We start from the raw sequence: 23,950 nt of genomic DNA, 5'->3' as shown, positions 1-23,950 counted from the left end.
CACATTGACATCATATCCCAGCACCTCAAGACCACTTCCTTGCTGTTCTTAAACACCCCATATTCTTAACTTCCAGCAAATCAACAGTTTGATGAAATCAAAATGGAACCTCATCCTTACCTTTGAAAATGCTTAAATTGTTCATTGAGTGGGATTTGCGTTTTTAATGAAAAACATTAAACAGCAATTGAGAAATGTATATAATTAGTCTTACAAACAGCTGTGACAATTCCCTAAACCTACAGTTACCTACAAAGTAGATTTTAGATTTTTGATAAATACAACAGTGCTTAGATAATTTAGCACAGCTATTTCCTAACTTGACTTGTATTCACAAATTGGCATTTAATATGAGGAAGAGCTACCACAGTCCAATGAAGTGAAAGAGAGCTTTTGGATTCTTTAACAACAGAGACATACCCACTTAATTATTTCACATGTAATACTTATGCAGATTAAGCATCCTGGCCTGGCGTGCTTCAAGGAATTACTTATGGGTGACTTAGATAATGTAAGAAATGGGCGTTTATGCAGGTCACAAAATGCTCTTTAGTGTGCGCTTGCTCACAGCAGTTCAAAGGTGCACTTCAGACATGAAGTCATGATTTTAAACTCACTCGTGGGTGATGCAAATCTAGCCTGCAGCCATATGTAACATTTAACTTTCTTGCCACTGGCACCTTTACTGTTTCTTAGTACTGTGGCCTTACTTGAAAGTAGAATATAGCAATTGGGATAGGCCAAACTTTAGCTATATTTAGCGGTCACAACAACTAATGAGACCGGTTTAGCAGTATCCAATCGCCAATAGTCATAACAGGCCAGTACATCCAGTCTAATGAAAGCAGAAAATCTGTGTAGTCCATGCACAAGGGAGAATTTACCTAGAGATACCGTTCATGTTATGTTTGACAGCATGTTAGATGGATGCTGTTAGACCTGGCACCTTGGCGTGAGTCTCCCTTCCACCTTTTTGTCGCTGTGCCTCATGTGTTTTTATGGTGTTGGCCGCTCAGAGCACTGTGCCACTGCCAACCAGTGCCACAGTGCAAGTGATCCCTATGTAAAATGTATATGTTGGTTGGATTCCATGATTGGCTTATTTGGTTTACTGTCAGACCCCAGTAAAGTGCACCAGGAGTGCCCAGGGCTTGTAAATACAAATGCTGCTGGTGGGCTTGCAGCACTGGTTGTGCCACCCACAGAAGCAGCCTGGTAAAATGTATCTAAGGTCTGCCATTGCAGAACCTGCGTGCAGTCTGGTACTGTCATGCTGACTGGGCAAGTGCACCCACTTCCCAGTCCCTATACCTTCCCTTATCGTCATATTAGTCACCCCTATGGTAGGCCCAAGGGCAGGGTGCATTGTAAGCATAAGGTAGGACAAGCCCTGATGTGTGTGGCATGTCTTAATAGTGAATTACAGTCATTTTCGTTTTTCACTATTTTAAGGCTACCTGTACCCATAGGCCAGAATGGGCTGTTAGAATTGTTAAATCCTATGATCCTAACAGACCCAGGGAACATGGTAGAAAATCGAGATTAGTATGCCTGAACTCAGAATAATAAAATACATCTTTTAGCAAAGTTTATTTTAATGTTCTGTGTTGGCAAATACCACTTTTAGAAAGTTGGTATTTGCTTGCCTAACCATTTCAGCCCGCCTCTGCTATGATGTGTATCTGCCTGTCTGGTTTGTGTGAGTGACAGGGCTGGGGAAACCCAGAGGGGCAGGGCTAGGTAGCCTGGGTGAATGGAGATATTGACATCCAGATGGGTGGGAGTAGTGCACCTGGACTCTGAATAGGGCTGTGCTCTGCCACCACAATACTGGCTCCAAATCCTGTGGAGCGGCTGATGTCGCTGCCCTGCACCCTGAATAGAAAGGCAGAGTCATGTCAACAAAGTGCTCAAGAACTGGTTTGGACTGGGCAAGGGCCCCTCTACCCCAGAGGAACAAAGGAATTAGGGGTATAAGTATTGGGACCCTGCTCCCAAGAAATGAGATCCTGCTTGACAAGAAGAACCTCTGCCTGAGGAGAAGGAACTGGGAAAGCTGTGAGGAGGAGTACTGTCCCTGACCTGGGGGATTGGCCTGCAGTGGTTGCCTTGCTGCTGAAAGGAGAGGAGGAAAGACTACAAAGACTTTATTTCAACTTGTGCTTAAAAGATCTCCAAGGGCTTGAACTGAACTTGCCCCCTGAACGAAGTCCCAGGACCAGTGGACTTCATTCCCAGCTCCCCAGAGTCTTTTGGAAGTGCCTGCTGCTGTTGTTGGTCCTTCTGAGGGACTGCGTGTCGCAAGGAGCTGGAAGCGCGACTCGAGGAGGAGAAGCGTGCCGCCGTCGGAGCTGTTGCCGTCGCATCTCGCAAAGGGTGTCGCCGCTGCAGCACCGCATCGAGCGGAAGCGTCTCGCATCATTCCGGAAGTGTCTCGCAACGCCGAAGAAGCGTGTCGTCATCGCAGCCATCGTAGCTGACGCATTGCACCGCATCAAGAGAAGAATCTTGCATCGAGGAGGAAGCGTGTCGCCATCGCAGCCATCGTAGTTGTCGCATTGCACCGCATCCAGAAAAGCGCCTCGCATCCACGGAGAAGCGTGCCGCCGTCGGAGCTGCTGTTGTCGCATCGCGTAAAGGGGTGACGCCATTGCAGCATCGCATCGAGTGGAAGCGTCTCGCAAACGTCGGAGAAGAGTGCCGCTGCCAAGGCCGCTGTCGTCGCATCGCGTAACGGGGTGAAGCCGCTGTAGCTGACGCACCGAGTCGAGCCTTCTCGCAACATCGGAGAAGCGTAACGCATCTGGAAGATCTTCACGTCTTTATTTCTTTTGCACCAAGAACTTCAACGCATCAGCATCGTTGCAACACTTTCGTTGCCCTGCGTGTCGCATCTAAGGTACATTGACTTAAAGTGTCGCATTTAAGAACTTAAGAGAACTAAGCAAACTTCTACCATCTAAGTAACAGTATTGTGTATTTTTGTCGTTTAATGGTCTTGTGATAACTCTATATAAAGAATCCTTATTTCTTATATAAAAACCTGTGTGGTGTCCAGTTGTAGTGTTGTCACTTGGTTACTGTATGTGTTCACAAATGCTTAACCTATAACGCTCTGAGATAAGCCTTGTCGGCTTGCGCCAAGCTACCTAGAGGGCGAGCAGGGGTTATTTTAGGAGTGTAACCCCTTACCCTGACTAGAGGAAAGGTTCCCTGCTTGTCACAAGTACCTACCTGTGCCAACCAGGGAACACGGATTCTAACATTGGTGGTCAGCGGTGAGGATTCTGGACTTGCATTTGTGACTCATGTACAGTAATTGGTGAACACTACTTAGTGAGTGCAGACTTAAAACGCAACCAATACTTGTTGGTAGATTTCTTTTGGGACTGTCTATTTTTGAGAACTGCCAAGCTTAACCATGGTGGAGAAAGCAGCATCCATAGTCTCTGTGAACACTGAATTTGAATGGGAAGAAGAGAAATTGGATAGCTACACTGCAAAGCAGCTGAAATTCTTCTGCAGGAAATTTAAGGTTTCTACAACTGGATGTAAAAGCAAGCCAGAGTTCTACAAGGCGCTGAGGGCCTGGGTAGAAGCAAGGAATGCCACTGAGGAGGATAATGCAGAGGAGCAGCTGGATGGGCCAGTGAGTCTAAGAGGAAGGAGAACCCCTTCCCCTGCAGGCAGCAGTGTTTCTAGTAAAAGTTTATCTCCAGAGGAGCTGGCAGATAGGAAAGAGTGTAGGATGCATGAATTGGAGCTGACCAAGCTCAAGTTAAGTGGGCAGTTGGAATTTGAAATACAAAGTAGAAAGTTAGCCCTAGAAGAAAAAAAAGCTACAGTATGAACATGAAAAGGTTTTGAGGGAGTTGGAGCTGAAGGCCCAAAGTTTAGAAATTGCTCCCTCTGGTGGCAGCACACCCCCAGTGCAGGTAGAGTCCAGAGTGTACATACCCAAAGATGTAGTGAAGGAATTTTTTTAAAATGATTACATAGGGCAGTGGTTCAGAGCCTACGAAGTAGCCATGTCCTCCCACCGGGTCCCTGAGAAGGATTGGGGAGCGGGGTTGTGGGGACGGTTCTTGAGTGAAGGGCAGGACACACTGCTAGATTTGTCCTCAGATGTGTATAACTCTTACCCCCATATGAAGGAATCTTTAATGATTAGGTATGGGTTAATCCCTGAAATGTATAGACAGAGGTTCAGGGATTACACTAAGATTCCCAATAGTACGTATGTGGAGTATGTGACTTTTTTTTTGCAGAGCACTGGATGGTTGGGTGAAGGGTAGCAAGGTTGATAATTTTCAAGGGCTTCTTGATTTAATGGCATGGGAGTACTTGTCCAGTAATTGTTTTCCTGAGCTACGCCAACACCTGATTGATAGTAGGCTGACTAACCCTAGGAAGCTTGCTGAGGAGGCGGACCGCTGGGTCAGTACCAGGGTCCACAAGGGTCCCGTGGGAGACTCCGCCAAAGGTGGGCAGGGTCCCCAGCAGAAGAGCGGGGGGACAAGGGTAAACAGAGGGAGTTCCAGAAGAGGCCCTAAAGTAATCCCCAAGGGAACCAAGGTAAAGGTTCTCAGCCTCCCCCACCCCAGAAACCGACTGGGGCCCCGACAGGTACCCCTGTTCAAAGAGGGCCCCCAACCTGTTACAGATGTGGTGAGCTGGGTCATTTTGCCAATGATCCCAAGTGTCGCCAGTTTGGTAAACCAGCACCCCCTGGTGCAACCCCCCGGCAGACGGCTATTGTAGCCCTGGGTGGAGAGATGGGTGTCCAAGGTGGGTGGGGTTCAGTAGAAATGTCCCTGGTCTCATTAGGAGACCGTGAAGTGGTCCCCAAAACCCAGCTGCCTGAGAACACTAAAAAATACAGGCAGTGGGTGACCATAAATGGCCATAGAGTGGAAGCTCTCCGAGACACAGGAGCCAGTGTGACGGCTGTCAAGCGCCACCTTGTGTCTCAGGAGCAGGTTGTCCCAGGAGCATTCTATCCGGTTGTTGCCGCCGACAACACAGAGAGTCACTGCCCAGTGGCTCAGGTTCCCTTTGAGTGGGGGGGGGGGGGGTCTCTGGTACTCTTCAAGTAGCTGTGAGGCCCGCCATGCCTTTAGACTGTCTGTTAGGGAACGATCTGGAGAGCTCACCTTGGGCTAAGGTGGAGCGGAGTGCTCACCTGGAGATGTTGGGTATGCCAGATTGGGCGTGTGTCACCACACGGTCCATGACAGCGAGTAGAGGTGCTCAAGAGGACCTGGAGCCTGTGAGGGAGGCCCAGGAACCGGCCTTAGGGAGAAGAGGCAGGGGGCGCGGGAAACTGGCCCCCGAAGTTCCCACGGTCCAGGAGGAAGCAGACCTTGAGGGGGATGCCCTGGAACCTACAGGGGGACAGATAGCTGAACTGGGGGACCTGCCTGAGCTGACCCATTGGCAGCAAGAAGGAGGACTCTCCAGGGAGGAATTCTGCCGGGAGCAGAAAGAATGCCCTTCTCTCGTGGGTGTGCGGCAGCAGGCTGCAGACCAGGCCAACGGTGATCAGTCTGGAACACATTTCATTTACTGGGAGAACGACCTCCTGTATTCTGAGCCTAAGGTTGCTGAGCCTGGGTCAGCCTGTGTGCTGGCGGTACCCCAGCGCTTCAGAGCCTTCCTACTGGGGCTGGCTCACGATGTACCATTAGCAGGACATTTGGGGCAGGACAAGACCTTTGAAAGGCTTGTCACCCACTTCTTTTGACCCCAAATGCGCAGGAGTTCAGACACTCACTGCAGGACCTGCCAGACTTGCCAGGCAAGTGGGAAGAGTGGAAGGAAGCAGAAGGCTCCACTCCAGCCATTCCCTGTGGTAGGTACCCCATTCCAGCGAGTGGGGATTGACATTGTAGGGCCACTGGACCCCAGGACCGCGATGGGCAATAGGTTCATCCTGGTCCTGGTGGACCATGCCACCCGGTACCCGGAAGCCATCCCTCTGAGGACAGTGAAGGCCCCCGTGGTGGGACGTGCGCTGATGGGAATTTTCTCAAGAGTGGGATTCCCTCTAGAGGTGGTGTCTGACCGAGGTACCAATTTCATATCTAAATATATGAAACCCCCTTGGCAAGAGTGTGGTGTAACCTACAAGTTCACCACACCTTACCACCCTCAAGGAAACAGGTTGGTTGAGAGATTCAACCAAACCCTAAAAGGCATGATAATGGGTCTGGAGGAACCCATGAGGCGTAAGTGGGACGTCCTCTTACCATGCCTTCTCTTTGCTTACAGAGAGGTGCCATAGAAGTCTCTAGGGTTCAGTCCCTTTGAGCTGCTGTACGGACACCCAGTGAGAGGACCTCTAAGTCTGGTCAAGGAAGGCTGGGAGCAATCTCGCAGGAAACCTCCCCAGAATGTATATAGCTACATGCTGGACTTCAGGAACCAGACAAGGCGTTTCAGGGAACTTGCTGAGGCAAACCTGGAAGCCAGCCAGGAGGAGATGAAGTGGTGGTACGACCAGAATGCCACTCTGGTAGAGCTTCAGCCTGGACAGAAGGTATGGGTCTTGGCCCCAGTGGAGCCCTGTGCGCTCCAGGATAAGTGGACCGGTCCCTTTGAGGTTGTGGAGCGCAAGAGCCCTGTCACCTATTTGGTGAACTTGCGGACTCCAAGGAACCCCTTGAGGGTCCTTCATATCAACCGCCTCAAGCCCCACTTGGAGAGGTCCCAAGTGGGCATGCTCTTAGCGACAGATGCTGGGCTGGAGGAGGAGACTGAACCTCTTCCTGATCTCCTGTCAGCCAAGGAGCAAGATGGGTCAGTGGATGGTGTCATCCTCTCTTCCACCCTGATCCCTGAGCAACAGAATGATTGTCGCCAGCTGCTGGGACAAATTTCTGATCTGTTTTCCCTGGTTCCCGGTGCCACTGATTGGTGTGTCCATGATGTGGACACTGGGGATAGTACACCTGTGAGGCACAAGGCCTACAGGGTGACTGACAGGGTTAGGGCCTGCATCAAGGAGGAGGTCTCCAAGATGTTTGCCCTTGGGGTAATGGAGTCCTCAAGCAGTCCTTGGGCCAGCCCAGTGGTCTTGGTCCCAAAGGCTGCAGCGCCAGGAGCCACTCCCGAACTCTGGTTCTATGTGGACTACAGAGGACTCAATTCAGTCACCAGGACTGACGCACACCCCATCCCCAGAGCTGATGAGCTCATAGATCGGCTAGGGGCTGCCAACTACCTCAGCACGTTTGATTTAATGTCTGGGTATTGGCAGATCGCCTTGACCGATGGGGCCAAAGAGAGGTCAGCATTTTCCACCCCTGATGGGAATTACCAGTTCCGGGTTATGCCCTTTGGGATGAAGAATGCCCCTGCCACCTTCCAGAGGTTGGTCAACCAGGTGTTGGTTGGGCTGGATTCGTTCAGTGCAGCCTACCTGGATGACATCGCAGTGTTCAGCTCCACGTGGGAGGAACACCTGCGCCACTTCTGGGAAGTGTTGATGGCGCTGTGGAGGGCAGGCCTCACGATCAAGGCGAGTAAGTGCCAGATCGGGCAGGGTTCAGTGCTGTACTTGGGGCACCAAGTTGGGAGTGGCCAGGTGGCACCCCTTCAACCCAAGATAGAAACCATCCTGAATTGGGAGTCGCCCAAAACCCAGACAGAGGTGAGAGCCTTCCTGGGTCTCACCGGGTATTACAGGAGGTTTGTCAAGGGGTATGGCAACATTGTTGCCCCCTTGACAGCGCTGACTTCAAGGAAGCAGCCCAGGAATGTGATTTGGACTGACACCTGTCAGAAATCTTTTGAGGCCCTGAAAGCTGCTATGTGCACGGCGCCCGTGCTTTTGGCTCCCAACTTCTCCAAAGAGTTTATCATGCAGACAGACGGTTCAGAGCATGGTGTGGGGGCTGTTCTTTCACAGATTAATGAGGATGGCCTAGATCAACCTGTAGCCTTTATTAGCAGGAGGTTACTACCACAGGAACAGAGATGGAGTGCTATTGAGCGTGAGGCATTTGCTGTGGTCTGGGCGCTGAAGAAGCTAAGACCCTACCTGTTTGGGTCTCACTTCCGGGTTCAGACAGACCACAGGCCCCTCAGATGGTTGATGCATATGAGGGGTGAGAATCTGAAGCTGTTGAGGTGGCCCATTTCCCTACAGGGTATGGATTTCAAGGTGGAACATCGCCCTGGTACAGATCACGCCAATGCTGACGGTCTGTCCAGATTTTTCCGCCTTAGTGATGAGGAACTCATGGGCTAGGGTAGTTCTCCCCACTTTTCAGCTGGAGGGGACACGTGTTAGACCTGGCACCTTGGCGTGGGTCTCCCTTCCACCTTTTTGTCGCTGAGCCTCATGTGTTTTTATGGTGTTGGCTGCTCAGAACACTGTGCCACTGCCAACCAGTGCCACAGTGCAAGTGCTTCCTATGTAAAATGTATAAGTTGGTTGGATTCCATGATTGGCTTATTTGGTTTACTGTCAGACCCCAGTAAAGTGCACCAGGAGTGCCCAGGGCTTGTAAATACAAATGCTGCTGGTGGGCTTGCAGCACTGGTTGTGCCACCCACAGAAGCAGCCTGGTAAAATGTATCTAAGGTCTGCCATTGCAGAACCTGCGTGCAGTCTGGTACTGTCATGCTGACTGGGCAAGTGCACCCACTTCCCAGTCCCTAAACCTTCCCTTAACTTCATATTAGTCACCCCTATGGTAGGCCCAAGGGCAGGGTGCATTGTAAGCATAAGGTAGGACAAGCCCTGATGTGTTTGGCATGCCCTAATAGTGAATTACAGCCATTTTCGTTTTTCACTATTGTAAGGCTACCTGTTCCCATAGGCCAGAATGGGCGGTTAGAATTGTTACATCCTATGATCCTAACAGACCCAGGGAACATGGTAGAAAATTGAGTTTAGTATGCCTGAACTCAGAATAATAAAATACATCTTTTAGTAAAGTTTATTTTAATGTTCTGTGTTTGCAAATACCACTTTTAGAAGGTTGGTATTTGCTTGCCTAACCATTTCAGCCCGCCTCTGCTATGATGTGTATCTGCCTGTCTGGTTTGTGTGAGTGACAGGGCTGGGGAAACCCAGAGGGGCAGGGCTAGGTAGCCTGGTGGTGAATGGAGAGATTGACATCCAGATGGGTGGGAGGAGTGCACCTGGACTCTGAATAGGGCTGTGCTCTGCCACCACAATACTGGCTCCACCTCCTGTGGAGCAGCTGATGTCTCTGCCTTGCACCCTGAATAGAAAGGCAGAGTCATGTCAACAAAGTGCTCAAGAACTGGTTTGGACTGGGCAAGGGCCCCTCTACCCCAGAGGAACAAAGGAATTAGGGGTATAAGTATTGGGACCCTGCTCCCAAGAAATGAGATCCTGCTTGACAAGAAGAACCTCTGCCTGAGGAGAAGGAACTGGGAAAGCTGTGAGGAGGAGTACTGTCCCTGACCTGGGGGATTGGCCTGCAGTGGTTGCCTTGCTGCTGAAAGGAGAGGAGGAAAGACCACAAAGACTTTATTTCAACTTGTGCTTAAAAGATCTCCAAGGGCTTGAACTGAGCTTGCCCCCTGAACTAAGTCCCAGGACCAGTGGACTTCATCCCCAGCTCCCCAGAGTCTTTTGGAAGTGCCTGCATCTGTTGTTGGGCCTTCTGAGGGACTGCGTGTCGCAAGGAGCTGGAAGCGCGACTCGAGGAGGAGAAGCGTGCCGCCGTCGGAGCTGTTGCCGTCGCATCTCGCAAAGGGTGTCGCCGCTGCAGCATCGCATCGAGCGGAAGCGTCTCGCATCATTCCGGAAGTGTCTTGCAACGCCGAAGAAGCGTGTCGCCATCGCAGCCATCGTAGCTGACGCATTGCACCGCATCAAGAGAAGAATCTCGCATCGAGGAGGAAGCGTGTCGCCATCGCAGCCATCGTAGTTGTCGCATTGCACCGCATCCAGAAAAGCGCCTCGCATCCACGGAGAAGCGTGCCGCCGTCGGAGCTGCTGTCGTCGCATCGCGTAAAGGGGTGACACCGCTGCAGCATCGCATCGAGTGGAAGCGTCTCGCAAACGTCGGAGAAGAGGGACGCTGCCAAGGCCGCTGTCGTCGCATCGCGTAAAGAGGTGACGCCGCTGTAGCTGACGCATCGAGTCGAGCCTTCTCGCAACATCGGAGAAGCGTAACGCATCTGGAAGATCTTCATGTCTTTATTTCTTTTGCACCAAGAACTTCAATGCATCAGCATCGTTGCAACACTTTCGTTGCCCTGCGTGTCGCATCTAAGGTACATTGACTTAAAGTGTCGCATTTAAGAACTTAAGAGAACTAAGCAAACTTCTACCATCTAAGTAACAGTATTGTGTATTTTTGTTGTTTAATGGTCTTGTGATAACTCTATATAAAGAATCCTTATTTTTGATATAAAAACCTGTGTGGTGTCCATTTGTAGTGTTGTCACTTGGTTACTGTATGTGTTCACAAATGCTTAACCTATAACGCTCTGAGATAAGCCTTGTCTGCTCGCGCCAAGCTACCTAGAGGGTGAGCAGGGGTTATTTTAGGAGTGTAACCCCTTACCCTGACTAGAGGAAAGGTTCCCTGCTTGTCACTAGTACCTACCTGTGCCAACCAGAGAACCCGGATTCTAACAGATGCTTAGATGTGTTGGGAGGAATCTCAAACTTTAGAACATGCATTTTGTACTAGGTCAAGACTCTGTTCCCTGACTCAAACTGGGCTTGGAAGCGTAGCTCTACGTTTCTATGCTATTGTGCTCACCTCAGGAATGTTTGTAGTGTATTTTAACAGATTATGGAGGATTGTCCATACGGCCTGACAGAAGGGGTCTTATCTGTGGCTAGTGCATGCCTGTAAACCTCTTGATGTAAAATTGTGGGACATGTTAAGTCTTTAAGAGGGTGAAACCTTTAGTTGAATACAGTGCATGCTATATTTTTATGAGGAATTTCAAGATTTGAAAAGCAAGTGACCCAATTAAAGTCTGTGGAGGAATTTTGTTAAATGGGTGATTAGCCACCAAATGTGACTTGAGAGATAGGCTATGTGTTCAGCATCAGGTCTAAAGTTAGGTCCATTATCATTTGATTGGGGATAGAAAATTGGGCACAGGTGTATGATGTTGGAATTACTTCAAGTCCTCAAACCCTATTTGATGCTGTCACAATGACTGAATTATGTTATCAGCTATGACATCAATGCGGTCATGTAACCTATCATGAGCAATGTAATATGCAAGGTCATAAGCAATGCACAGAGAGGGCAAAAGTTATAGCTAGTTCAATAAACTATAACTGGCAAATTTCAGGGATTTTTAAATGTTTATTTTTATCTCATTTTAATACCTAAGTATAACATCATTGTATTCTTTCTTTGTGTGAGTTTCTTTTTTTTTTAAATGTAAGCTAAGACCTTACTGTCATACCTAATAGAAACACCTGGGATATTAGTTGAGGGGAGGCGAGCACCCACCTCTTGTAATAACCCAAAAGACAAAGATCCATTGAAAGAAACAAGTGTTAAACATTATTAAAATTTAAATAAAAAGCATAGCGCCACAAAATCATCAGATGCAATAAACAGGTTGTGCTGATCAGTACCTAGGCGCAAGTTAAGGTCAACAGTGAAGGTGTGTGAATAGGCTACAGAAACAAGGATTGACTTGGTCGGAGGTTTTACCTTCAGACTCGGTCTCTGAATTGGATGTCAAAAATCCTCAGTGAGACAGACAGAAGGCTGCGGCTGAAAAGGGCTCAATGACTTCAAATAGCTACTGGACGAAGTCTCAGTAAAGCCATTGACTTTCGGTGGAAAAGCTCTGGGATTAAGGAATTTCAATTTTGTGCCCATAAAAGGTCCCTCGACGGTCAGGTTCTTTTGGTGCCTTCACCCATAAAAGATTTCTAACTTTGGGTCTATTAACTTTTTTGGAGCTACAGAGGAGGGAGTAACAGGCGTAATTCTCTCTAGCATAATCGCTTGTAATTACAGCAAAATGAATCTTAATTATGTGTACCTGTATGAGAAGCATTTCGCAGCATTCAGTGATATTTTCTTAGTGCGAAATGCATTCTTATTTTCAAAATGGGGCCAAGCATGCAAGAAAAAGCAGTAAATGCTACAGAACACGGTCAGCAGTAGCCATCAGCTGCTTGCTCTCTCTTAGTTCATTGTTCCTGAACTCCTGCTGTAGATTTTAGCCCCAAATTCCACTCAATTACCCTTGTTGGAATAATAGCATAATTTCAGTAGTTTTGCATCACAAAAGTAATACATAATGACTGAAAGTGTACAAATTATTCCGGTGTAATTAGAACTTCTCCCAGGCCTAATGTTGACGCTGTCATTATGGATGGCACAATGTGTGCTGCAGTACGCTGTTGACAATTGAGAGGGCCTGGGCAAACCTTAGTACCATATACTAGAGATTTATGAACAAATTAAATATGCCAATTTCATCATATTGAAAGGAGGAGCACAGGCTCTTTACCCCTGGTCAGCAGGGGCAAAGTGTAAAGAATTTTACAGCCAGGAAAAACAGTCAATGCAAAAATCTGGAAGCACATTACGCATAAGATTCTGATTTCCAGCATCTAACTATAACTTCACTTTAAAAAACATTCTTTAGCAAACTTCTATTTTTTTTAGATCATACTCAAAGTTGAGTATATGCCCAACCCACACAGCATATGGTCCTTGGCCGTGCACATTGGTAGGTGGCTGCTGGGACTGAACTGTTTCTAGACACTGTACCCAACAGCCTTGAAGGTGCCCAACCTTCCACTGTATTTGCACACAAGGGGTTTGCCGCTGGGGCGTCTGGCCAAGCCCTGCACCTATCTCTCCATGGGTGCCCATCAAACTCATGGGAACCCAAACTTCATCCCCCCTTTACTGCGCACATCCTTCAGCAGTGTTTTGCAAAGGGTTTACCATGCACCTTTGTAGGTCTTTTAGAGGTTTTCTGGTATTATAGTAGCACATAAGTGTCCTTTGGGGAGGTACTGATGTTGTGTGTAGATTTAGATTCCGTATATAGGTTTCCCGATTCATGCCCTTATATAGGTACAATTCATATTGCCCTTATTTAAGCATAGAAAATCCAGCCCTTATTTAGGCATTGTCCATGCTAACCAAATACAGGCATGGTCTCTTACATCCGTCTATCCACGTCACAACGTGTTCTTGGAAAACCAGACTCTTAAGCCTTTAGGAATTTCCCTTGCTTGGAAATTGATTTCTCCAAGAACTAATTTATTATGCATGAACATCTATTCCTTAGGGCTTCATTCATGACGTTCCGATGCCCAACTTCTACGTCAATATAGGTATTCCTAAACACCTTCAAGGTATAAATATACCTGCACTTGCCCTGGCAAACCATGGTTCCGGGACGGTCCAGCTCGACTACCTACTTGCGGTTCGTCAGGGCAAGTTTGGAAGGAGATCGAGTTCCAGCCTGATGGACTGACCAGACACTTTCATCCTCCTCGCAGAGAATCCAGCAACAGTGTTTCTGACTCCCCTTGCGGGGTGTTAGATATCGAGGCCCGGAAAGAGATTCCAACCTCGCACATTCTAAGGTATGGAGCAGACTAGAACTTAGAGAAACTTTTGGCAACTCTTGGCAAAACTGTAGCTATAGTTAGCTATACTTTAGAAAACAGCACCTACTTCTTACCTCGTACTACACTTAGGTTAGGTACACTGGGGTAGAACTATTTAGAAGCATCAGATGAGTATTCACATTTTAGCATGTATTATTTATGTATGTATTTTATAAATATATGTCATAGCTACAAACCATGCTATTGCAGTATTATTTTATCTTACTGCTAACTCTGTACATATTGTACTTCGCAGCCTGTCTTACGACAGTTAGCTGGCACACACAAGTCATTAAGTTTAATGTACTCGATAGAGACATACTGACCTCAGTCCTATGTCAAATCTATAGTGTATATTATTCCATTGCGGTGTGCCTATCAGGAATATAGGGACTACACTACACTGAGTGCTGGTACCCTTGTGCCGGCGACCCTAAGGGGCAGATGTATGAGCCCCTTGCGCCACTTTTGCGTCACTTTTCCCATGTTAAAACGGCTTTAAACGTTACCATCTGGCACGCTGTTTGAGATCCTCAGGACTGAATCTGCTCACCATCCCTAAATTCAAGCTAGCCACCAAGGGTGGCAAATCTCTTTTCGTTTTGGGCGCTAAGGCCTGGAATGGTCTTCCCTCTTTCATTCGATCCTTGTCGCAGGAGGCTCAATTCAGAAAGGCTCTGAAAACATGGATCTTTTCTCTTACTGATGCGGCTTGCCTAGCAATGGTGTAGTCTTGGTACCTGTGTGAATTTATGTCTTCCCCCCTCAACTATTCCAGCTGGTTGATTTAGCACCAAGATACTCCTTGGAGTGGTAGCCGCGCGGTATAAATTCACCTTTACATTACATTACATTACATTACATTAAAAGTGACGCAAAAGTGGCGCAAGGGGCTCATAAATCTGCCCCTAATTATTCTTTTTTAATTTATTTTAAGAGCTGGTCCATTGTAGCCCGGCGGCTCAACTGGCCCTGGAAATCATGGTGACCCCACCATGGCCCCTTATATGACCTTTTCAATGGAAGCATTTTGTTAAGGCCATTTTGTTATGGTCTTTTCAAAATCTTTTTGGAACTCAGGAACCCAGTCCTCAAGTCCTGTAAAGATATCTGCAACATTTTTGCTGTTTTGGCCAGCTAATCAGATCATTTGACACCATGGTACTAGCATCGGTACTGTTGTACTGAAATGTCCAATGGGAGAAAATGCTCAGTTGCCCACTCGGAATGGCATTATTATTTTATATTTTTGCACTGGGAGTCCCACAAGACCAGCTGACCACATATACCCTACTTCTTTAGGGCTAACCATTTTCTCCCCAACTTGAGCCCCTCTTCAAATGCTAATCTCTCAAAAATTAATAATTAATGGATGTAAATTATATCAGAAAAATCACACCTTCTCAGTAAAGTCCTAACTTTTTACCAAATTTGCCATAATTCTGTTCAGTCACAAATTGCAATTTTTTGCAACTCGCAATGTGCAACTTGCAAAATGGATTGTACAAAAGTGTCTGAGACACTGTTTGCGATTCCCAAATGGGTAGCAAGGGGCCTTCCTCATTGATATTCACGAAGCAGGTCGCAATTTGCGACTCATTAGAAATGACTGGCACTCAGAGGGATAATGGCCTGCTGGGATCAGCAGCAGACCACTATGTCTGTGACTGGTTTTTCTATAAAGTAGTTTTGTTTTTTTAAATGCAGACCATTTTCCTTAAAGGGAAATGGGATGTGTTTTTAAAAAGAAAAATTAAACATCTCAGATTCATTTTTTAAAAGCAGGCAGTGGTCAGTGGGACCACTGCCTGCTCTTAAAACATATTTTCACCCACATTCGCAAAGAGGAAGGGTCTCTAGGGGAACCCTTCCTATTTGCGACTGGTTGACCACCTACTTACCATTGGCGGCAAAATGTGAATTTTTTGCCACCGCATTTCGGTCTCAAAACTTTCATACACAGCACTGCAAGTCGCTATTAGGAAACAATGCCCTTGGCATGCCCCTTCCAAAAAGCGAGTGGCAAACCCTATTTTGCGAGTCGGCAATAGGTTACTCAGCCACAAAATAGGGTTTGCTCATGCCACAGACCTATTTAATGGTCGCAAACAGCTATATATCCCGTTTGCAACCACTATAAATAGTCATACATGTGATCCCTTGTTTCCTATGAGAGTTAACATGCAAAAATCACACTTTTTAGAACTCCTCGTTTGATGTTTTGACAGTAAACTTTCTATGAAATTGCCAAAGTGGCAGACCTTTTTTTTTTTTTAATTATCATGCAGAAATTTCAAACGCCGCCACAGTTATACGCAAAATATAATTTGCCTTACCTATGGAAATTCTGACCTAATTATAACTACACAGAGGTGACTGATATATATATATATATATATATATATATATATATATATATAGTTCACCAAATGCCCAAGAGCTTGTAGGGACGCACTCCAAGCAAATTGCACCATCCAGTTTAGTTAAAGAGGGAAGAGACTTGCGCTGCTGCTCCTCAGTTCACACTCCTCAGACCTGACGCGTTTCAAGGCTGCTGCCTCTTTTTTCAAAGGTCGCTTGTGGACTGACTGTCACAGGCCGTTCTGATTCACTTAATTTATAGCAGGCCCCGCCCTCAGTGTGCCTCGCTCAGTGTGCGCTTGCATGCTGGGATTAGTAGTCCCATATAGAACAATTATCACCTATAGTAGGTCCTGCGTGAAAGTCAAAAATGTAAAAGCATTCTTTTTCATCCTAAGTGGGCCCCAGAGCAGCACACAAGTTTATTTTGCCCCAATTTGCTGTGCCGCATTAGGGACTGGATCCAGTTCCAACCCGCGGCCGCCTTTTCCATTGCAAGGATGTTGCTGTCCCCCACGGCAGGGCTGCCGTGACATCAAATAGTTTACCAAATGCCTCGCTCAGTACGCGCTTGCATGCTGGGATTAGTAGTCCCATATAGAACAATTTTCACCAATAGTAGGTCCTGTTTGAAAGTCAAAAAATTTTAAAGCATTCTTTTTCACCCTAAGTGGGCCCCAGAGCAGCATGCAAGGGATTTGGGCCCACATGCATCAAAAGAAAACCCGGTCGCAAACGGGTAGATTCTCAGAATCTGCCCCTTTGCGACCGGTATTTTTGCATTTGGGATGCATCATCCCAAATGCAAAAATCGCAATTTAAGGAATCTCTAAATTGCGATTGCATTTAAGGAATCCCAAATTGAGATTCCTTAAATGCAATGCATTAAAGTAAAAAAATTAGCGATTTCGCTAATAGGGGGAGCAAATTACCATGAAGTTGAACTTCATGGTAATTTGCAAAAACTTAGAAAAATGCACTAAAGTGCATTTTTCAAAGTTCCATTTTACACACACACATGCCCTTGGGGCATGTGTGTGTATAAAATGTACTCATATGCAGATTTCAGGGGTGCAACAGGGTGTCCTTTTGACACCCTGGCACCCTTGAAATTGCATGAGCAATTTGCGATTCTCTAATTGAGAATCGTAAATTGAGAATGTCTTCCCATTCATTCCTATGGGCCTCTAGGCCCATAGAAATGAATGGGGAGGTATTCCTTAATTGCAACTCGCAATTTGCGAGTCGCAATTAAGGAATGTTTAGAAATCGCTATTTTTTAAGCGATTTCTACATGCATAGCCTTTTGCTATTCCTTATTAGCGAATCCTTATTTTTCGCTAATAAGGAATCGCAAATGGCATTGTTGATGCATGTGCCAGTTGGTGGTTAATCTTTTTCACACGGCGGCCCTGCCTTGGGTAGGTGCACCGTCTCTTTACATCACAAGAGAGGCTGTGCTCCAAACAAATTTCAGAACAGTGAAACGTAGGAAGTCCAGAAGAAAAGTGACTCTCTTCGACATCACAAATCCTATTCAGGAAAGAAAATGCTTTTAACAACAGAACCGCTAACAGACATCCACTTAAGGATGATATGTGCTCGAAGAGGAACTATATTTCCCAGCATGCAGTATATTGAACATTGCACTATGCGGAGCCCACTAAGGGTCTTAAACTAATTAATTATGCATGCAGAGCGTAGAAATAAAAGAGAGCCCCGTCTGTTACACTTCTTGCAGCAAGCCTTTGATGAAGATGTGCCAAACATCGAAACGCGTCAGGCAATGAAATATTAATCGCGATGCCGAGGAGAGACAGCAAGTGAAAGCCCGATGGTTGGCTCCCTGCCGAGTGCCTTCCCAAGCTTTTGGGCATTTGGTGGTTTAATATATATAAAGAAATATATTCAAAAATTATAATCTTACCTACGAAGTTCCAATGTAAAGTTACTCTCGATGTTGTGGTGATAAAACGACTGCCAATGTACTGACCTGTGATGTAATGACCTACAGCCCTCTCAAGCTATCTAGCATAATACCTTAAGGAACCATTTCCAATGTAAGTCCCACACTCACTGGAGTGCTGCCTTAGAGCATGGCATGAGAAACGGCGCACTCTTGAAGAACGTGTTTCAGTAATCCTCTCCCATGCTCTATAGGTTTGTGGGATCTTGCATTCTTTTGCCTATTTCGGATAGAGTACTCACTGCTCGATAAATGAAGAGTGCAAGCTTAAAAAAGTGTAGGTGCATTGGAAGAGAATGACAACACCCTGCGTGTGTGCAATGCAGCCATCTTTCTACACCTTTCAAGGACAATTGAAATTTGATAGCAACAGTACCAGAATCATAAGGGCAACATTATGTGCGTCTTTAAAAAACAGAACAGGCCAAAGCAATGCAATATCTTTCAATATAGGCCATTGAGTCGGGAATTAGCTGCCAGTAAATGTATAAGTTACCAATTTCACATAGTTTTTGTCGAGTTTTCTTAGATTTAATTTTCTGATTGGTAACTTACTATCCAATTCTCATTAAATGAGGTCTGATATGTTTCTCTGCACAGCATTAAGTAAAACGTCCTGTCAAATATAAGCAACGTATATCATTGAGAAAAGAAGTAACAATATCTCAACAGTTTCGCAAAAGAACTGAAGCAAAGGCATTATTTGTATTAAAAAAACTCTAAGAAACAAAAATGTAAAAGTGTTTATACTGAGACCAAATTCGCGTAGTTCGAAAATAAGAAAGGGTGAAAGGAGGCGTGCAAAGGTCCTCTGAGCACGTATGGGCAATCTTTTAACCGATGATACCATTGCAACCTGCTGGAAGGGAATGAATTAAAGAAGACTTACCGTGCGAGCCAGACAGGGGACAATGGCGCTTTCTTTATGTAGCCGAAGGATAACATCTGAGCTGGCCTTTTGGATCTGCTCATGACTGCCCAGAGTCTGGTCACTGAAATTTGTGAAAACATCAGAATTATTTGTATCTGATCTATTCTTTGGAGACAGAAACAGGTACAGGTACTGAATATGTTAAAAATATATTGAACAGTCTTTCCTTCCAATGAAACCCACATATGCACTATAGATGAGTCTCAAGAATGTGGTTAACTACCCCCAGAAGATAACCGTTCCCTCATGGACATAGCTTGTTTCATTCCACGGATTTCCAAATGTTTTCCAGGTTATGCCTGGAAAGCAGCTCACTTTTCAGGTGCATTCCATTTTGATGGTCTGGCTTGAAAGCACAGCTATTGCCAGACATTTATGTGAGCATCACTAGAGAGGGGCATTCGCTCCACCCACATGTTGGAAACCAGGAGTACATGTTTTGATTGGGCAGAAGCTGTATGCTACCACACAAAAAAATTATTGCCCTTTATGTAGCTACGATCATTTTGTTTATTTATCTGGATGCCTGAGCTTGAATTTTCAGGGACACACACATGACATTGTTATGTTATTACAGTGTCTTAGAAAACTAGATAATTTATGGTGTTTTTCTCTGGCAGAAGCTCAGATGGAAGGAGGACAGTTATTAACCTTCATGGATGCTGAGCTCTGGCTTGACAGTGCAACTGTCACCTGACTTTTTAACCTACACCAATATTATTGAACATTTTGAGAGTTTTATATAGTGCAAACTTGACCCGAAGATATCAGGTATCAGAGCTCTTCACATGAGCACCGGTTTCGTTACAGATGGATACATTATTATTTTTGTTTGTTTGTTAGGCACCGGGAGATTAAGTGATTTGCCCAGAATCACAGGATGTTAAGCGTCCCTGCCGAGACTCGAACCCGGTTCCCCAGCTTTGAGGTCGACCGCTCTAGACATAAGGCTACATCTTCTCCCCAAATTACTTATGATCTACTTGTAATGCTTCACATTAGCATACAACATTTTTATAGCCATGCTTACTGCCATTGTCAATTATTGTTTTAAGGTGCCATTTCTTCAGTGATGTATGTATACATGGTTCTCTTGTGGCAATCCCAGGGTCTTTTCGGAATGTTGCAGCATACACCCCGCAAAGTTTGTTTTTCTCTTCATCTTCCAGATTTTGAAAGGCATTTACTCCGCCCCTTGACTGGTGGGATTCCGACCAATTTCAGGGTATGAGATTCTTGAAGAGCAGTGTATTAATTGCCACAAACTCATATGCTCATAAGCATTCACAAGCTTTGAGGGTTCCCCTTGGAAAGCTCTTTTCATGGTATTTACACGAGATAACATAATGCTGGTGGGTAACATTTTGGAGGAGTATAAGAATGTATGACAGCAAGGTAATCACTTGTGTATTCCTCACAGCGATTTGCGCTCATAAACGTAATTTGTAGGTGCAAGTTACTTTGTAACTCATGCTTCATTTGTATTTAAACCAAGAAATCATTTTGAGGACTGATTTCAGGCTTATTAAATCTTCAGTTGAGTAAAAACTGAAAGATGAAATGAAATAGCACACAACACTTTCGTACATGTGTTGAGTAGGTTTAAAATTCTACCATGACATCTTGTACATGGTATGAAGCATTCTGTTTACTACAGATACCTCAGGAATGCCAAGGAGCATCCTTAACTGAATTTACTTCTGAATGTTGCATCTTCCTTCATTTACACATATCAAAGCTACAGTTTATTTCATATTCTTTTTCCACTTTATATTTCCACAATCAAGTCTTGAGAAGGATTTCATGTTTCAGGAACAGGAGGAAATTGTATCCAGCAGAGCCTATTTCAAAATTCCCAGATGAGCCAAAATACCACCCATATCAGACTCATAGTATGATGTGAACTGCCTTGCTACTTTAGGTCTGCCTTGTCCCCTGAGTGCTGCCCTGCTATTTGAGGCCCTTTGCACTGTAGCAAATGCAAGCGGCGACCCGTAACGCAAGATCTAAACTTCTCACTATAGCAGCGACCACCCAGGGTGACTGCCGATGTGAAGCTCCAACAAACACCGTCCACAACGCCCAATTGGCTCTTTGCACTACAGCAATGACAGCCCACACCCCCCCTGCCTGCTCCACTGCGCACTGACAGACTTTGAGAGGGTAACTCTTTCAGTAGGACTAACCTGATTCCTGTAACTGCCTGGCACTTAATCATCATCGTCCTGAACTTGTGTTTTTCCCTATGTCTAACACGACCAGATGACCACGTGTGATGCTTTGCACCTTTAGGCGCTATATTTACCTAAAACTAAAATCAACTATATTTTTCAAAATTGTTTGTGATATTTTATGTGTTATGTTTTCACTTTAATATGGTTTGTGTGCAGCATACATTTTTAACATAGTGCCTCTAAATTAAGCCTGACTGCTTTTGTGCCAAGCTACCAGAGGGTTAAGCAGAGATTAATTTAGTGACTTATGTGATTCACCCTGAAAAGGATTGTGGTTGTTGCCCGGAGTGGGCCTCCCGCCCTCTCAACCAACAACCCAATGTCTTACTATTTTCTTTCTCTGTGGGTGCAGTTTTTACCCATAATGAAGCGCATTGGCAAAGTAAAAACGATTTAAGTTAGCTAGCTTTCTTCCATTATAATACGTAATCGCACATGACATTTGCAATATATAAATTACACAACTGTTTGTTTGAAAGGAAGCTGCACGACTATGCCCAATGCCTTTAAAAAAGGACAAGCACAGATGTAGATGTTGTTATTTATAAGTGACTATCATTTCTGGCACAGTTTACTCATATACAGATACCTACAGCTCCTCTAAATCGTCCTTCAGGAGCCACTAAACAAAGTTAAATATTCTGATTGAGTGTTAATTCTAGTAATACGGCTATCATTATATCAGTGAAATGCTCATATAATTCAAAACTAAGGAATGAAGATAGAAAGCCGTGGCACTTTGTGTGCCATACTTCTGATTATGTTAGAAGTGAATTACAAGTGAAAGTGGAATAGGAATAAGGGTGTGACTGTGTCTCCATATTGTTATGGACACATTGACCCATTACACCACATTCAATTAAATAACCCTATAGACCATGGTATTTACATCCCTGCATCACCTCAGTTGAACCAACTGAACTAATGGTATGGTTTATTTAAGAAACGCTGGCCCTGAGATTTGGTGTCTCGGATGACATGGGATCTACAATTCACTCTAACCAGGACAGGTCCGTTTATTCTTTTAAATAACATTGCTGACCTAATTTGTACACAAAGGCTCCTCACAGTTACAGATCCAGAAATGTATCACAGCTGGTGTATAATGAGACTTCATACTGTTGTTAGATTAGCACAGTGTGAGCTAACATAACAGTCTTGCAGCGGTATCTTCAATGACAGATGTAAACGTATACATTATGTATTAAAGAGTTTCCCCATAAACACAGAATGGGTAAACCATTTGATAGATCAGACCCTTTCATATTTATCTTGCAATATTCCAGGGAGAGCATTCAATTAATCTCATTAAAACCCCATAGCACAATCAATAGACTTATAAAGATAGTTGTACACATTCCATTGAAGCATGATACGTGAGATACTCATATTTCTACAAGTAAATTAACATAACAATACAAAAACAAAATGCCAAATTCAAAAGAGACCTGCAATTATCATCACAGCACCGAATACTGCTCCTCAGAAGGAGATCAGCAAATTCAGTAATACACAATCCAGCATCCCAGTGATTCTTGATAGAGGGAGCTGCGCTTCACAAAACCAGTCAAGGGAGTGAAGACATGATTGAAACCCTGGTGCCTTGAAAAAAGTGTCAAACAAATGTACCCACCCTTCGCACTAAAGAGACCTTGGTCGAAATCCCAGGAAGAGATATTGGAGGCGCAGAAGAGCATCAAAGATGTTTTCCCGCTGCTTATTTGGGCATCTTTTCCAAATAAGTAATTGCCACTGTTAGAAATGGGATTTCTGGTTGGCTAAGGCTTGCGCCAAAGTCAGGCAGAAACCACCACTCTAGTCAGGGCAAGGAAGTTACACGCCAAAGATAACCCCTGCTCACCCCCTTGGTAGCTTGGCACGAGCAGACAGGCTTATCCCTGAGGCGATGTGTAAAGCGTTTGCGCGCGCACCCAGCAACAACACCCAAGGCCCACCACAAAGGAAACTCCACACAAGGTATTATATAAAAAATAACCTTTGTATTATACACAACACATTAGATAAAAACACACACTTTACAATGTGCCAACAGGCACGGGCAGAATTTACAAGGGATTATATATACAGGGGACAGGGCCACATGGACCACTGTCAGGAATTACCACTCTTTAGAAATAGCACTTAGAACGTAGGAATAATATTTTAGAACATAGCACATACAATCACTGTAGCACTAAAAATAGAACATATAGCACACAACCAGTAACTACTGGTAACCAGAAAGTACCACCTACGCAACCCTAACCACCTTTAGGAATATCACGCAGGGAACTAGGACCTTACTAGTACCACCTGTACTAAGGAGAAAACAACCACCTAAGTATCACTCTACCTGTAGGGGTCTAAGCACCTAAACACAGGATGCATAAAATACATTTAGAGGTGTAAAGCACATGACGCATAAACACATTCAGAGGTGCAGGAAAGGAAACAAGAACACACTAGTATAATTACTACTAGTAAAACAATCTCCAATGCATAAACACAGTTTAGGAAGGAGAATATCATAAAGACATTGCGCAGGCGCCAAAGTACATATATAAAAATCACCAGGTACCCTAGGGGAGGGCACAATACAGTAAAACTGTCCCCCAGGCCAACTGGCCTCTCAGGGGTGCAGAAATGACCAATCCAATAATGTCAGGGCGCGACTGCGCAGGATGAGCAAGCCAGGCGCACCCTGCACAACCTAAACGTTGCAGCTGCCCACTAAGTGCTGGGCAGCTGTAGGGACTGGGGCCTGGGCACCTCTGGGCCTTTAGAACAAATATGGCATGTCTTGGAGCCTCCCTGGGCTCTGCAAAGAAAAAGAATGCCCCCAAGCGTTGGAGCGCACCAGC

At 45.3% G+C, this 23,950-nt stretch overlaps 1 protein-coding gene across 11 annotated transcripts in view; it reads right to left on the bottom strand.

Moving 5' to 3' along the window:
* Nucleotides 1–23,950, bottom strand: part of PIK3C2G (phosphatidylinositol-4-phosphate 3-kinase catalytic subunit type 2 gamma) — a 2,048,585-nt gene that overhangs the window by 1,512,410 nt on the left and 512,225 nt on the right. For all 11 annotated transcript variants that reach the window (XM_085652678.1, XM_085652687.1, XM_085652677.1 and 8 more), the window contains one exon: nucleotides 18,814–18,916. In XM_085652678.1, the coding sequence (XP_085508804.1) occupies nucleotides 18,814–18,916 (103 nt within the window). The remainder of the gene's footprint in view (nucleotides 1–18,813; nucleotides 18,917–23,950) is intronic.

This window comes from Triturus cristatus, chromosome 4_1, assembly GCF_964204655.1.
Source record: "Triturus cristatus chromosome 4_1, aTriCri1.1, whole genome shotgun sequence".
Taxonomy (NCBI): Eukaryota; Metazoa; Chordata; class Amphibia; order Caudata; family Salamandridae; genus Triturus; species Triturus cristatus.
Note: the sequence above shows the minus strand (reverse complement) of the source record. Positions and strands in the feature narration are given on the sequence as shown.